The 13,973-nt window shown below is 41.9% G+C and overlaps 1 protein-coding gene across 1 annotated transcript in view; it reads right to left on the bottom strand.

Annotated features, from left to right (window-relative positions):
- The window catches only part of DOP1B (DOP1 leucine zipper like protein B), a 208,787-nt gene extending 198,049 nt beyond the window's left edge, over window positions 1-10,738 (bottom strand). The window contains 1 exon segment of the mRNA XM_042780999.1: window positions 10,601-10,738. Within this exon segment, the coding sequence (XP_042636933.1) occupies window positions 10,601-10,738 (138 nt within the window).
- Between the last annotated feature and the right edge of the window lie 3,235 nt (window positions 10,739-13,973).

Raw genomic sequence — 13,973 nt, forward strand, 5'->3', positions numbered from 1 at the left:
ATCTTCCTTCCGAGGAGTGGCTGGTGGGTTTGAACTGCCAGCCTTCTGGTTAGCAGTCAAGTGCCTTAGGCACTATGCTACCAGAGCTCCTATATCACTGGGATAAAAAATAAAAATTATGCCAACATAACAGGTTGCACTAAGGCCATGCACTTCAAAATGTCCATCTGGGAACTGACACACTGTCCACGCAGGACCAGCATTTGTTTTGTAGCACCCACAATGTACAGGCAGTCCTGGACACTTGGAAGACAGCAGGAAGAGGCAGCAATAATCTCTGCTCTCCTAGACTGTATCAACTATGCCACATGTTAAAAAATCAACCTTGTATATTTCAGTTTTCTTATCTAAAAAAAATGGGGATGTTAATAGCAACTGGGATTGTTTTGATGACTAACATAATTGCCATATATAAAAATGCTTAAAACTATGCCACTATTTAAGTATTAGCTAGGAGCTCTGGTAGCGTAGTGCCTAAGGCACTTGACTGCTAACCAGAAGGCTGACGGTTCAAACCCACCAGCCACCCCTCGGAAGGAAGGTTGGGCAATCTACTTCCGTAGTGATACTGCCTCGGAAACCCAAGGAGGGGTCACTATGAGTCGGGTCTGACTCCACAGCACATAACAATGACAACAACAACATAACAAACATGGAATCCCTGGGGAGCTCTGGTAGCTTGGGCCTAAGGCACTTGACTGCTAATCAGAAGGCTGGCGGTTCAAACCCACCAGCCACTCCTCAGAAGGAAGATGGGGCAATCTACTTCTGTAATGATACTGCCTTGGAAACCCAAGGAGGGGTCACTACGAGTTGGGTCCGACTCATGGCACATAACAACAACAACAACAGAGGAGCCTTGGAAGATAGGCCTGGTGATCTGATTCCACAAGATCACAGCTTTGAAAACCCTACGGAGCAGTTGTATACCACACACATGGGATTGCCATCAGACTCAACGGCAACTAACAACAAAAAATGAACATCTGTGGACTGAACAAATGAGGTTGCATTCTTCTCTCATTTTATATGTAGAGAGCACAGAGAAATTAAGTCAACATTCTGAAGGTCAGAAAAAATGGGAGATCAACAATTCACAGCCAGGCACTCTTGAACACCACATTTTGCCTTCTCCCATTTTTCTTATGTTATACCATAACTTTTTTATCACGTGGATCCTAACCCCAAACCTTCAAATTAACTATTCAGTACACCCTTTTAGCAGAGAACAATGAATGACAAGTTAGAGGTTTACTGTCCAAAACACAGCTTCTTGAGTACATAATTGAGCCAGCTTACAGTCATCCTCATCCATCTCTCTTCCAAAATCCATTCTAAGCAAGGGAGAGTCCTACTCAGAATGGTCATTTATACTCACAGCCTCCAGCGTCTCCTGCCCACTGCAAATCTCTCCACTCCTCCTTATGACCCAACGGGTCACTCTAGAGTCTTACCACACTAGCTCTTTTCTGTATTTGACATGGACCAACACACACTTCTCTCTGAAAGGTAGTGTAAAAATGCCACGGGGACATCATCTGACCCCCTCGGATTTCACAAGGGAGGAGGAGTATCATCAGCAACCCAAAGCTGATTCCTGTGAGGCAGAGGTCAGACATGCCTCACCCTTGTGGTGTAGTAAATTATACAATATGGCTTTTCTAGCCATAGTGTTTATAACTCCCACTTTGCCGTATGCAACTGAGCTGCTAATTGTTAAAGTTATCCACCTGGGGCAGCACAAAGTAATCTTCTGGGAAGTTCGCTATCTTTCAGGTGTGTAGAATTCTGATGTTGGGATTGGTTAGTTCTGCCACTCTGCCAGGCTTAAAATGAGCCCTCCTAGAGGCAGAAGGAAACTCTCTGACTGCTGGCTGAGAGAGACTGAGTGCATTCCTGAACTTGAATTGTAGCTTGTTGCTTCCCTAATAAACCCCATAATCTGTGAGCTCTGTGTGGCCACTGCAGTGAATTACTGAACCCAGCAGAGAGGTGGTGGGTGCTGCAGGAATGGTGACAAAGTTAATGAGAGGGTTGGAGTGTGGCGGTATGTCTGGCCTTGTAAGAATAGGCTTTGGGTTGCTGATGGTGATTCTGTCTTCCTTTTGTGTAGTTACAGGAGGTCAGAAGATGCCACCTCTCTGTCCCTTTAGCAATCCTCTAACCTTTTTACTAACTCTGACATCAACTGTCCCTTCCACAGCACTCTCTACTTCTCCACTGGGTTCAATAATTCATTGCAATGGCCACAAAGAACTCACAGACAATACTCATGATTATGATGTTTATTAGCGAAGTAACAGGTTACAATTCAGGATCAGAAATGACTCAGGATACAGTTCTTCAATTGGGACAGCCTCTTCTCAGCAACGCCTACAGGCACACCTCTCTCCCACCCTCAGCTTCTCAGCCCCATAGCCAGATGGCCTCTGCCCTGCTCGGGCAAGCATTACAAAGCTCTTTTAGTTCTGCCAAGAAGTGCCCAGAGGCACCCCATTCCTCAAGTAAGCCTTGGCCTGAAGGTCCTCAGCTCTCACTCTGTGGGTTGGCAAACCTACCTAGTTCCACTAAGTAGCCGGAGGCACCCTACTCTGCCAGCAAGCCTCCTGCGTGAAGGCACTCAGCTTTCTCCCTCCATGGGTCTAGCAGCCCTCTGCACCATCTCCTGCCAGTCTCCTGGTACTACTGCTGCCATTTCTTTGATGATGCTGCTTACCTCTCATCAAGGCGTTATAGCTCTTGCTCTGTCTCCTGGGTTGAGGAGGTTCTCAGTTCAGTGGTCCTGGGTCCAAAGGATGCATACCATTCTTGTCTCTTCTTGGTGGTAGTCAGGTACCCCCTTCTCAGCCTCTGAGATGGCTCATTCTAAGCCTAGTGGGATGGCAAAACTGACCGATCCCCACAATAAGGTTCCATACACGTTATTTGTTGGAGCTCTGGTAGCATAGTGTCTAAGGCACTTGACTGCTAACCAGAAGGCTAATGGTTCAAACCCACCAGCCACTCCTCGGAAGGAAGGTTGGGCAATCCTACTTCCGTAGTGATACTGCCTCGGAAACCCAAGGAGGGGTCGCTATGAGTCAGGGCCAACTCGACGGGACATACTAACAACAATAAAACACGTTATTTGCACAGTCGCACCCCCACAAGGAGGCAGTACCCTTATTTACATTATTAGCAAGTTATCTAGTCCCCTTGGTGGGCCACAAGCACCTCATGTTTGCATAGTCTTACCCAGTCATTTGGTGAGAATTATAAGGACTTAGTAGCTGTTGTTGTTGTTATTTGCCATCGAGCCAGCCCCGACTGGTTAGCAGGCAAGTGTCTTAGCCACTATGCTACCAGAGCTCCCTAGCAGGGCCATATTAAGTGGTTTCCAGGTCCCTATGTTCCCTTGATTTTTCCTGACCTCACTGCCACCCTTGGTCTCTCATGCTGGTTCCCCCCTTCACCCACACTCTTTATTGCTGGGAGCTGTAGGCCATTGTCCTTGGGCTTCATCTCTCCTCAGTCCACACTCACTACCATCTCAGGGCTTCCAATACCACCTCTAACTGGTAACTCCACAATGTCCAGCTCCAGGCCAAACCAACAAATCTAACTGCCTCAGACATCACACTGGTACAGCTATCAGACACCTCACCTAAACTCTGGTCTCCCTGCTTACCTGGAGTCAGGTCCTCATAATCTTCCCATCTTATCCTTCCCATTTCTTAAGGTAAAAACCTGGAAGTCATACTTGAATCCTCTTTTTCACAGCAAATCCTGTGAGTCACACTTTCAAAATATATTCAGAATCTAACTACTTCTCACCCCTCCACTGGCCCCAGTAGATTATTAAATTGGCCTCCTAACTGGTCTCCCGACTTTTGCCCTGCCCATCCCATCCCTGATTTCTACACTCAGCAGAGCAGCCAAAAGTGGTTCTAACATGTTAAAAGGGAAACCAGGGCACGGAACTCCTCAGTTCAACACCCTCCAATGGCTCCCACCTGACTCGGCAGCCATTATCAGAACCACAGTTCTAAAGGCCCTACAAATCCCACCTCCCCCTTCTACACCTTCCCTCTCCCTTGCTCACTTCACCTCACTGGCCTCCTCTGGGTCTCAGGCATACCAGAACCTCTGCACTTAGTCAAATAGCACCTTCTCTGCAAAGTCCTCTTTGATAACCTCATTACATTGCCTGTCCCCCAACACTCACAATCCACTCCATTCTTCACCGTCTGTCCTCCATAGCACTGATCGCTGTCTAACATTCTGTATATTTTATTTATCATCCATCTCCCCTAGCCCGCATCAGGATAGCATTGGAGTCTTATCTGTTTCACCCCTCACACCAAGAATATACACTGTAGATATTCAAATGCTGTTGAATGAATGGTTAACACTTTACAAGCTCCTCAAAGAAAAGTTCAACTTTATTCAATAATCTGCATGTTAAAGGTGGGTTAAAATGATTAAACATTTCAGAATATTTTTCAGATATACTGAAACAAAGCCTGTTAATCAGAATACCTCATTGTTCAAGAATTTCACTTATCAAGTTTGTAAGTTTACATACTGTAGGCCATAGTCCTTGGGCCTCTCCTCTCCTATGCCCACACTCACTCCTGTCTCAGGGCTTCCAATGACACCTCTAACTGGTAACTCCACAATATATGTCAATTTTTTATATGGGCAAAGGATCTGAATAGACATTTCTCAAAAGAAGATATACAAGTGAACAATAAGCCCATGAAAAGATACTTAACAACCTTAACCACCAGGAAAATACACATCAAACCACAATGAAATATCATTTTTGGCCCATTAGAATGGAAAATATAAAAAAAAATAGAAAATAACAAGTGTTGGCATGGATGTGGAGAAAATCAGAACTCTCACACATTGCTGGTGGACATGTAAAATAGTGCAGCCACTGTGGAAAACAGTTTGGTGGTTTCTCAAAAAGAGAAACACAGGACTACTATGTTGTTGGTAGGTGCTATCAAGTTGGTTTTGATTCCCAGTGACCCTATGCCAACAGAACAAAAGACTGCTCAGTCCTATGCCATTCTTACAATCAATGTCATACTTGAGCCCATCATATAAACCCAGAGAAGAACCAAAAATTTAGGTTCACATGAAAATTTGTATATGAATGTTCACAGCAACACCTCATAATAGCCAAAAGGTTGAAATAACCTAAATGCCCATCAATACAAGGATGGATAAACAAAATGTGGTGTATACCATATTTTCACATATCATACACCCACAGAAATAACATACACATGCATATAATGCACACAGAATGCACAGGAACTGCACGTGCAAGGGAGTTGAGCAGTGTACAAAAACTGTGATGTGCATGTTGAATAAAAAAACATGTTGCATACAGTGCAATATTATTCAGACAAAGAGAAATGAAGTCCTGATGCATTCCACAACATAGATGAATCCCAAAAACATCATGCTGAGTGAAATAAGTCAGCCACAAAAGGTCATATATTCAATGTCAATGAACCGTATATGTAAAATATGTTGAAATATCATTGGGTTTTTTTGTGTGTGCATGTATCTATATCCATATGTACATATAAAATTACCTCTCGTGGCATAATGCTTAAGGTATGTGACTGCTAACCAGAAGGCTGACAGTTCAAATCCAATCTGCAGAAGGAAGACTGGGCAACCTACTTCTGTAAAGATTCACCACCATGTAACCCAAAGGGGGCCACTATGAGTCAGAATCGACTAGATGGCAGTGAGTTTTGTTTAGTTTTATACATATATACATATATACATACATACGTACATATATATATACACATATATATATGTGTGTGTATATATGTAAAACAAAAGAAGTCCTGGTGGCGCAGTGATAAGTGGTCTGCTGCTAATCACAAGGTCAGCAATCTGAACTCATCAGCTGCTCCAGGAGAGAAAGATATGGTCTGTCTGCTTCCATAACCCTATAGGGCAGTTCTATTTTGTCCTATAGAGTCGCTATAAGTCGGAATAGACTCACTGGCAGCAAGTTTGTCTTTTTGGTATATGTAAAACACACACACATACAAAAAACTGTTTTCCACAGTGGCTGCACCATTTTATAGTTCCACTACTAGGGTTTTCATTTCTCCACATCCTTGCCAACACTTGTTATTTTCCATACACACACACACACACATACATACAAGACTCCATTTATATTAAGTATTAAAGACAGGCAAATCCATAGAGACAGAAAGCAGATTAGTGGTTGCCAGGGGCTAGGCAGAGGGGGAAATGGGAAAGAACTTTAATGGATATGGAGTTTCCTTCTAGGGTGATGATTGTTGTATAACACTGTGAATGTACTAAAAGCCACTGAATTGTATACTTTAAAACAGCTAAAATGGTGACTTTTATGTTACATTACTTACTTTGCACATGTTATCACAAGAGACCAGTCCCTGGAGAATGACAGTGCATTTGGTAAAGTAAAAGGTCAGTGGAAAGAGGAAGAAGCTCAAGGAGTTGAACTGACACAGTGACTACAACAATGAGCTCCAATATAGCACTGACTGTGAGGATGGTGAAAGACCAGGCAACATTTCACTGTTATTCATAAGATCACTATGAGTTGGAACTAACTTGACAGCACCTAACAACAACATGTTATGCAAATTTCACCTCAATTAAAAAAAAAAAAAGAATGGTCCCTACCTCCCCCACAAAAATGTTACATTGTTTTAATAGTCCAGGAGAGCTGAGAACTGAAAGTGAAATACCCAGAAGAACTTGAACATACCTCAATCCCATTCTATTCCTTCCTCTTGCCCCTAACAAAGTAACCTGCTTTCATTCAAATATTATCTTCAGCTTGAATATTTCTACATTCAGATTGCATAATCAAAGAATTCTCAAACTCTTATTTCTGGTTTTAAGGAAGATCTTGGAAGTGTACATCTGTCCTTCCCAGTAAGCAGCCAGCTATGACATTTACAGTTGTAAAGACACCTTGACATAGACTTGAGTAGCTTTCCAGCCCAGCTACTACCTGCAATAATCACCTAGCTCCACTAAGCCTAACAACCATCTGTCAGTGCTGTTAACTGCTTTCTGGTGGTCACTACTGGACTACTGCCAGGCATTGCACCAGGTTAGGCTGCTGGCATTGCTGACTCATCCCTGCTCCTTGCAGGGGGTGAATGGAGAAATGTCTTCTTTTCAGTGAAGTTTATTAGAGCCCCCTGGTGCTGCTGACCTGGTGGCTGAGCTCTGCAGAAAACTGGGCATCTCCCAACTCCCACACAGTGCTCTGGCTCCAAAGCCAGGCATCACAGCCAGGAACACTTGCCAGGCAGTGAGAGAGCCAGGCACAGCCTCATCAAGCCCAAGGTACCTTCTACCCAAATGCCGTAATGGTCAACTGAGTGCTTACCCCTTCTAGGCAGGATGGAAAATAAAATGATCCCATATTGAGGTAATTCTCAGTAACCAAAGAGTCCAGGAACCACAAGAGAAAGCAAACAAGATCAAACCTACATTTGATCAGAGTTTCGGTCATTCTAGATCTGACCCTTTTATGTTTGTCCAAATCATGCATGCACACACACAAACACTGTTCTGGAAATTTCAATCTTATCCTTTATTTTTCTAGAAGTTAACAACCATTGGCAAAATGATCAGAAAGGAGACCAAAGGAGAAAAAGCTGTCAAATCCTAGGCAATACATTAAAAAACAAAATAAAAGCTAGTCCCTGCATAGTATAAATAATTAATGCATTTGGCTGGCAAATGAAAGCCTGGAGGTTTAAGCCCACCCAGAGGTACCTCAGAAAAAAGGTATGGTGATCGACTTTGGAAAAATCAGCCATTGAAAAGCCTATGGAAAAGGAAAGAGACCTTGGGTAAACAAAGCACTACTGAAGAAGAACAAAGTAGGAGGTCCCACACTCCCAGATCTCAAAAATTACGATACAGCCACAGTTGTCAAAACAGTCTGGTATTGGTACAACGACAGACTCATAGACCAGTGGAACAGAATTGAGAACCCAGAAATAGATCCATCGACCTATGGTCAGGTGATCTTTGACAAGGGGCCGAATGCATCCAACGGGGATGAGACAGTCTCTTTCACAAATGGTGCTGGCAAAACTGTGGATAACCATTTGCAGAAAAATGAAACAAGATCCATACCTCACACCATGCACAAAAACTAACTCCAAATGGATCAAAGACTTAAATGTGAAGCCTAAAAACTACAAAGTTCATCAAAGAGATAATAGGGGCAAATTTGTTGTTGCTGTTATGTGCCATCGAGTCATAGCGACCCCTTCTTGGGTTTTCGAAGTGGTACCACTACAGAAGTAGATTGCCCAACCTTCCTTCCGAGGAGCGGCAGGCAAACTTAGGGGCTCTAATTTATGCATAAATAGACTATTAAGCATATGCACAAACAGCAGAAGATAAACTAGATGACTGGAACCTTCTAAAAACAAAATTCCTATGTGCATCAAAAGATTTTCCCAAAAGAGTAAAAAGGGAACTTACAGAATGGGAAAAAGTATTCACAATGACATATCGGAAAAAGGACTTATCTCTAAAATGTACAGAAAACTCCAACACCTCAACATAATGGGCAGAAGATACGAATAGACACTTAACTAAAGAAGATATTCAGGCAGCCAACATTTCACATGAAGAAATGTTCATTATCATTAGCCATTAAAAAGATGCAAATCAAAACAACCAAGTCATATCCTCTCACCCCAGCTTTAATAGTAAAGTTCAACAAGACAGAAAATAACAAATGCTAACAAGGATGTGGATGGAGAGACTGGGACCCTCATACACTGCTGGTGGGACTGTCAAATGATACAACCACTGTGGAAAGCAGTATAGCAATTCCTTAAAAAGCTGGAAATAGAAATACCATTTGATCCAGCAATCCCATTACTAGGTATATATCCTAAAGAAGTGAGAGGCAGGACATGAATAGATACATGCACACCCATATTCATCGCAGCACAGTTCACAATAGCAAACACATGGAAACAACCTAGATGTCCATCAACTGAGGAATGGATAAACAAACTGTGGTACATACACACAATAGAATAACTAACCCTAAAGAATAATGTAGAATCAGTGAAACACCACATAGCATGGAGGAACTTGGAAGGACATTTTGCTGAGTGAAATAAGTCAATCACAGAGGGACAAATACTGTACTAGTGCACTACTGTAAAAAGTCAAGGAAAGGTTTATATATGGAAGGGAACTTTGTTTGTTGGTTACCAGGGATGGGAGAGGAGGGGAGGGAAAATTCCTAGATAGGTTGGGGGAAAAGAAAAATATATATACACACACATACATGTATCTCCCACCCCCCAAAGGCATTATCCCTATGCAAGTAGATTGCACAATCTTCCTTCCAAGGAGTAGCCGGTGGGTTTGAACTGCCAGCCTTCTGGTTGGCAGTCAAATGCCTTAGGCACTATGCCTCCAGAGTTCCCATATTCTATGGGAGCTATATACATAGTTCCTCTATATAGAAATATATATATATTCTATGTACATATATTTCTATATACGTAGAATTTATATATATTATCTCTCTCTATATATACATATACACACACATATACACACACACATATATACTAATAATCTTTGGTTTCTGTGTGTGTATATATATATATACACACACACACACACACACGCGCGCGTGTGTGTATGTATGTATATTTTTTATATGTACACACACAGAAACCAAAGATTATTAGTAGTTACCAGGGGTAGGAAAGGGGAAGCTTTTGTTTGCAGGGTATTCAGTTTATGCCAATGGTGGTGAAATATTTTGGAAAAGGACAGCAACAATGGTGGCACAACATGAAAAATGTCATCAATGTCCCTGAGCTATAAATGTGGAAGTTGTTATGTGGCAAATGTCTTGTATGTTCTCACCACAATAAAAGTAAAAAAAAAAAAGTCACCAAATTAACAGGACAAAAAAAAAAAAAAAGAAAACCCTATGGAGTACGGTTCTATTCTGACGCACAAGGGGTCACCCTGAGTTGGAAGGAGCACAATGGCAACTTTTTTACATAAAAAGTTTAATTTCTGAATAACTGATTCAACAAGTTTAATTTTATTGATTTAGCCATAAATATTGAGAAAAAACTCTTCAGATACTGTATGAATGCCATTATAATTCTCCAAAACAAACAAACAAACTCAACTGTTGTCAAGTCAGATCCAATTCATAGCAACCCCTCCTTCGTGTCCGAGGTGATATCACTACAGAAGTAGATTGCCCAACTTTCCTTCCAAGGAGTAGCTGGTGGGTTTGAACCACCAGCCCTCTGGTTAGCAGTCAAGTGCGTTAAGCACTATGCCACCAGAGCTCCTACTACAATTCTAGGCTCAGGAAAAAGAGAAAGAAAAGCTAGAAGGCTGTATATACATGGATAAGTTCACAGTGGATAACTCTGGGTGACAAAATTATGGGTAATTTTTCTTATCTGTGTTTTCTAATTGTTATAATCAGCACAAATTACTTGTTAATAACAAAAAGACAATCGTGTCCCCACCTTCACACAATCCAAGTAACATATGTCCCACATACCTTGTTGAGCTTGCCAAGAGAAGAGATGAGGTCTGCCCACTCACTTGACGACTCAAAATTTCTTAAAGCCTTTTCAATCACAGAAGAGTAATTTCTGTATCTGTAGTCATTTAATAGTTCCTGTTCTTCTGGATCCATCTTACATTCTCACAGCAGAGAAAGGATCTAAAAGCTAATCAAAAAACAAACAAATGAGTGAACTATTCAAGGAGATAAAGTGTTCCCAACCCGAGCCACAGTAAAGATAGGCTTCCACTAACACTCCTCTCCACAACCTCACTTAACAATCCAATTCAAATATTTAGCGAAGCCTCTGGACCAGGCACAAAGACATATAAAAGATAAACAGTTCCTGCCATCACGGTATCCGAGAGACACACATGAACAGGGCAGAAGGAAGCAGCAACAAAGCTGAGGTTCCACTGAACTGACAAAATTAATTATAGGAATGAAACTCCAAATCTGCTAGCTACATATTGTTCCTAGTTAGCAATTCTGAATGCAGATGGTCTCACCCATCTTTGGGCATTTATAAAAGTCTCACAATAAGTAGGTTTCTAGGTCTCTATGCTCTGGTAGCATAGTGCCTAAGGCACTTGACTGATAACCAGAAGGCTGGTGGTTCAAACCCACCAGCCACTCCTCAGAAGGAAGATGGAGCAATCTACTTCCATAGTGATACTGCCTCGGCAACCCAAGGAGGAGTCGCTATGAGGTGGGTCTGACTTGGCACATAACAACAACAACATGATCTTAACAAGGAACCCTGGTGGCACAATAGTTAAGTATTTGGTTGCTAACTGAAAGGTTGGAGGTTTGAACCCACCAGCATCTCTGCAGGAGAAAGACCTAGTGATCTGTTCCTATAAAGAATCCAGCCTAGGAAATCTTATGGGGTAGTTCTACTCTGTCCTACAAGGTCGCTATGAGTTGGAATTGACTCTATGGCACACAACAACATGTTCTTCACTTGAACAGCCTATTAGCAATTCCATCCTCTGCAATTAGAGTAGGAGAGAGGATTGGAAATATTCTATAAGAAAATCAGGTAGAAAAAACAAACAAATGAAAGGTTTAAAAAAATAATAATGGATGAAGGGTGAAGTATCTGACAGCAGTATGGTCAAAAATCCACATGACACCTATTCATTTACTAAGCTTCAATTGCCCTCCAGGACTCCAGTATGTGATACCCTTATACTTTATGCCTCACCATAGTGTACAGTCTGGATGTTTGTTGTTGTTGGCTGCTTTGGAATCAGTCCCCAACTCATGGTGACCATTGGCTGATTTTTGGAAGCATACAGAAGGAGCTCTGGTAGCATAGTGCCTAAGGCACTTGACTGCTAACCAGAGGTTGGTGGTTCAAATCCACCAGCCACTCCTCAGAAGGAAGACTGGGCAATCTACTTCCATAGTGATACCGCCTTGGAAACCCAAGGAGGGGTTGCTATGAGTTAGGTCCGACTTGATGGCACATAACAACAACAACATATGATGTAGATGGCCAGGCCTTTCTTCCTAGCCCATCTTAGTCTGGAAGTGTCACTGAAATCTCTTCAGCATCAGAGCAACATGCAAGCCTCCACTGACAGACAGGTGGTAGCTGCACTTGAGGTATACTGGCTAGAAACTGAACCAGGTCTCCCAGATGGAAGGAGAGAATTCTACTAATGAACCATCACTGCCCCAGTCTAGATGCTGGGTGTGCTTACCAGAGTCTAAGCAATCACCAGTCTATTCTTGTTGCCCTTGTATATTCTTTAATGGATTCTTTTATTTTTCCTATGGCTAGATGCATTCATTAAGAAGCTCTGGTGGCATAGTGGGTAAGGCGTATTTGGCTGCTAACCAGAAGGTCGGTGGTTCAAACTCATCAGCTGCTCTGTGGGAGGGAGATGAGGCAATCTACTTCCATAAAGATTTATAGCCTTAGAAACACAATGGGGGTCATTATGAGTCAGAATCGACTCAGTGACAGTGGGTTTGGTTTGGTTTGATTTGAGATGCATTATACATGAACCATTGCAGCCATTATAAGGACAGAGATGTAGAACATCTAATCCCAACTCTGATAACAACCACTTCCTTTTTATCCCCAAGATAACAAAAGGAAATAGAGAATGTGTAATGTTGGACTGATTTGACTTTTTGAAAATATCCATCATTTGTCCATTATAAATTCATATGCATGCCTATTTTGAGCTTATTCTTCCATTTAAAAAAATCTGTTCTATGTCCTTTCTGCACAATCTTTCTAAACAACAACAAAAAAGCTGAAGGTCAACCCAGTCTATTCAAACAAGTTACAACTCTTAAAAATATTCCACAGAAATGTTAACTTGTTTCCCTGATCTGTCACCAAATCTTATACTTTAGCATTTTCTCAAAATTAATGCTCTGGCATTTTTGTTTCTTTTCCTTAGTTTTCATATGATTACGTTCTATACAAAGTATGGCAGACATCTACCCATAATTCCTTGTTGCCCAAAAATAATTATAATAAGTCAAGTAAGTTGCTGTTGCCTCTATTCTGACTCAAGTTGACCCCATGTGCATCAGAATAGAATTGCTCTTTCAATGGTAGTGATCATTCAAAAGTAAATTGCCAGGCCTTTCTTCTGAGATGCCTCTCTGGGTAAATTTGAACAGCCAACCTTTCCTTAATCAGCCAACCTTTCCCTAACCATGTGCACCACCCAGGAACTCTTAGAAGTAAGAACAATGATAATAATGATGATGATGCAGCCCGAAGGTCATTTAAAGGAACCCTGGTGGCACAGTGGTTTAGAGCTCACTGCTAACCAAAAGGTCAGTAGTTCGAACCTACCAGATGTTCTGTGGGAGAAAGATGTGTTTGTTTCTGTGAAGATTACAACCTTTAGTCCATAGAGACAATGTTCCACATCCTAACTGTGGTAAGTAGCAACTGGCATCTTAAAAGCTAAGTGAGCAGCCATCTAATAGAAAACTATTGGTCTCTTCCCATTTAGAGCAAAGAAGACTGAAGAAAACCAGACTCAAGGAAACAATCAGTCCAAAGGACTGATGGACCATGCGAACCACAGCCTCCACCACCTGAAGACCAGAAGAACTAGATGGTGCCTAGCTTCCACTACTGACCACTCTAATCAGAACAACAGTAGGTCCTGGATAGAGAGGGATAAAAATGTAAAACAAAATTCAAAATCATGAAAAACACTAGACTTGCTGATCTGATAGAGACTGGCGGAACTCTTGACACTATAGCCTTTAGACACCCTTCAAACCTGAAACCAAACCCACTCCTAGATACCATCTTTCAGCCAAACAATAGACAGGCCTATAAAATGAACAGTAATACCCATCAGGAATGTGCTCAACCATATGAGGA

Source organism: Orycteropus afer, unplaced genomic scaffold (genome assembly GCF_000298275.1).
Source record: "Orycteropus afer afer isolate SDZICR_OR568_19922 unplaced genomic scaffold, OryAfe1.0 scaffold00078, whole genome shotgun sequence".
In the NCBI taxonomy this organism is placed as follows: domain Eukaryota; kingdom Metazoa; phylum Chordata; class Mammalia; order Tubulidentata; family Orycteropodidae; genus Orycteropus; species Orycteropus afer.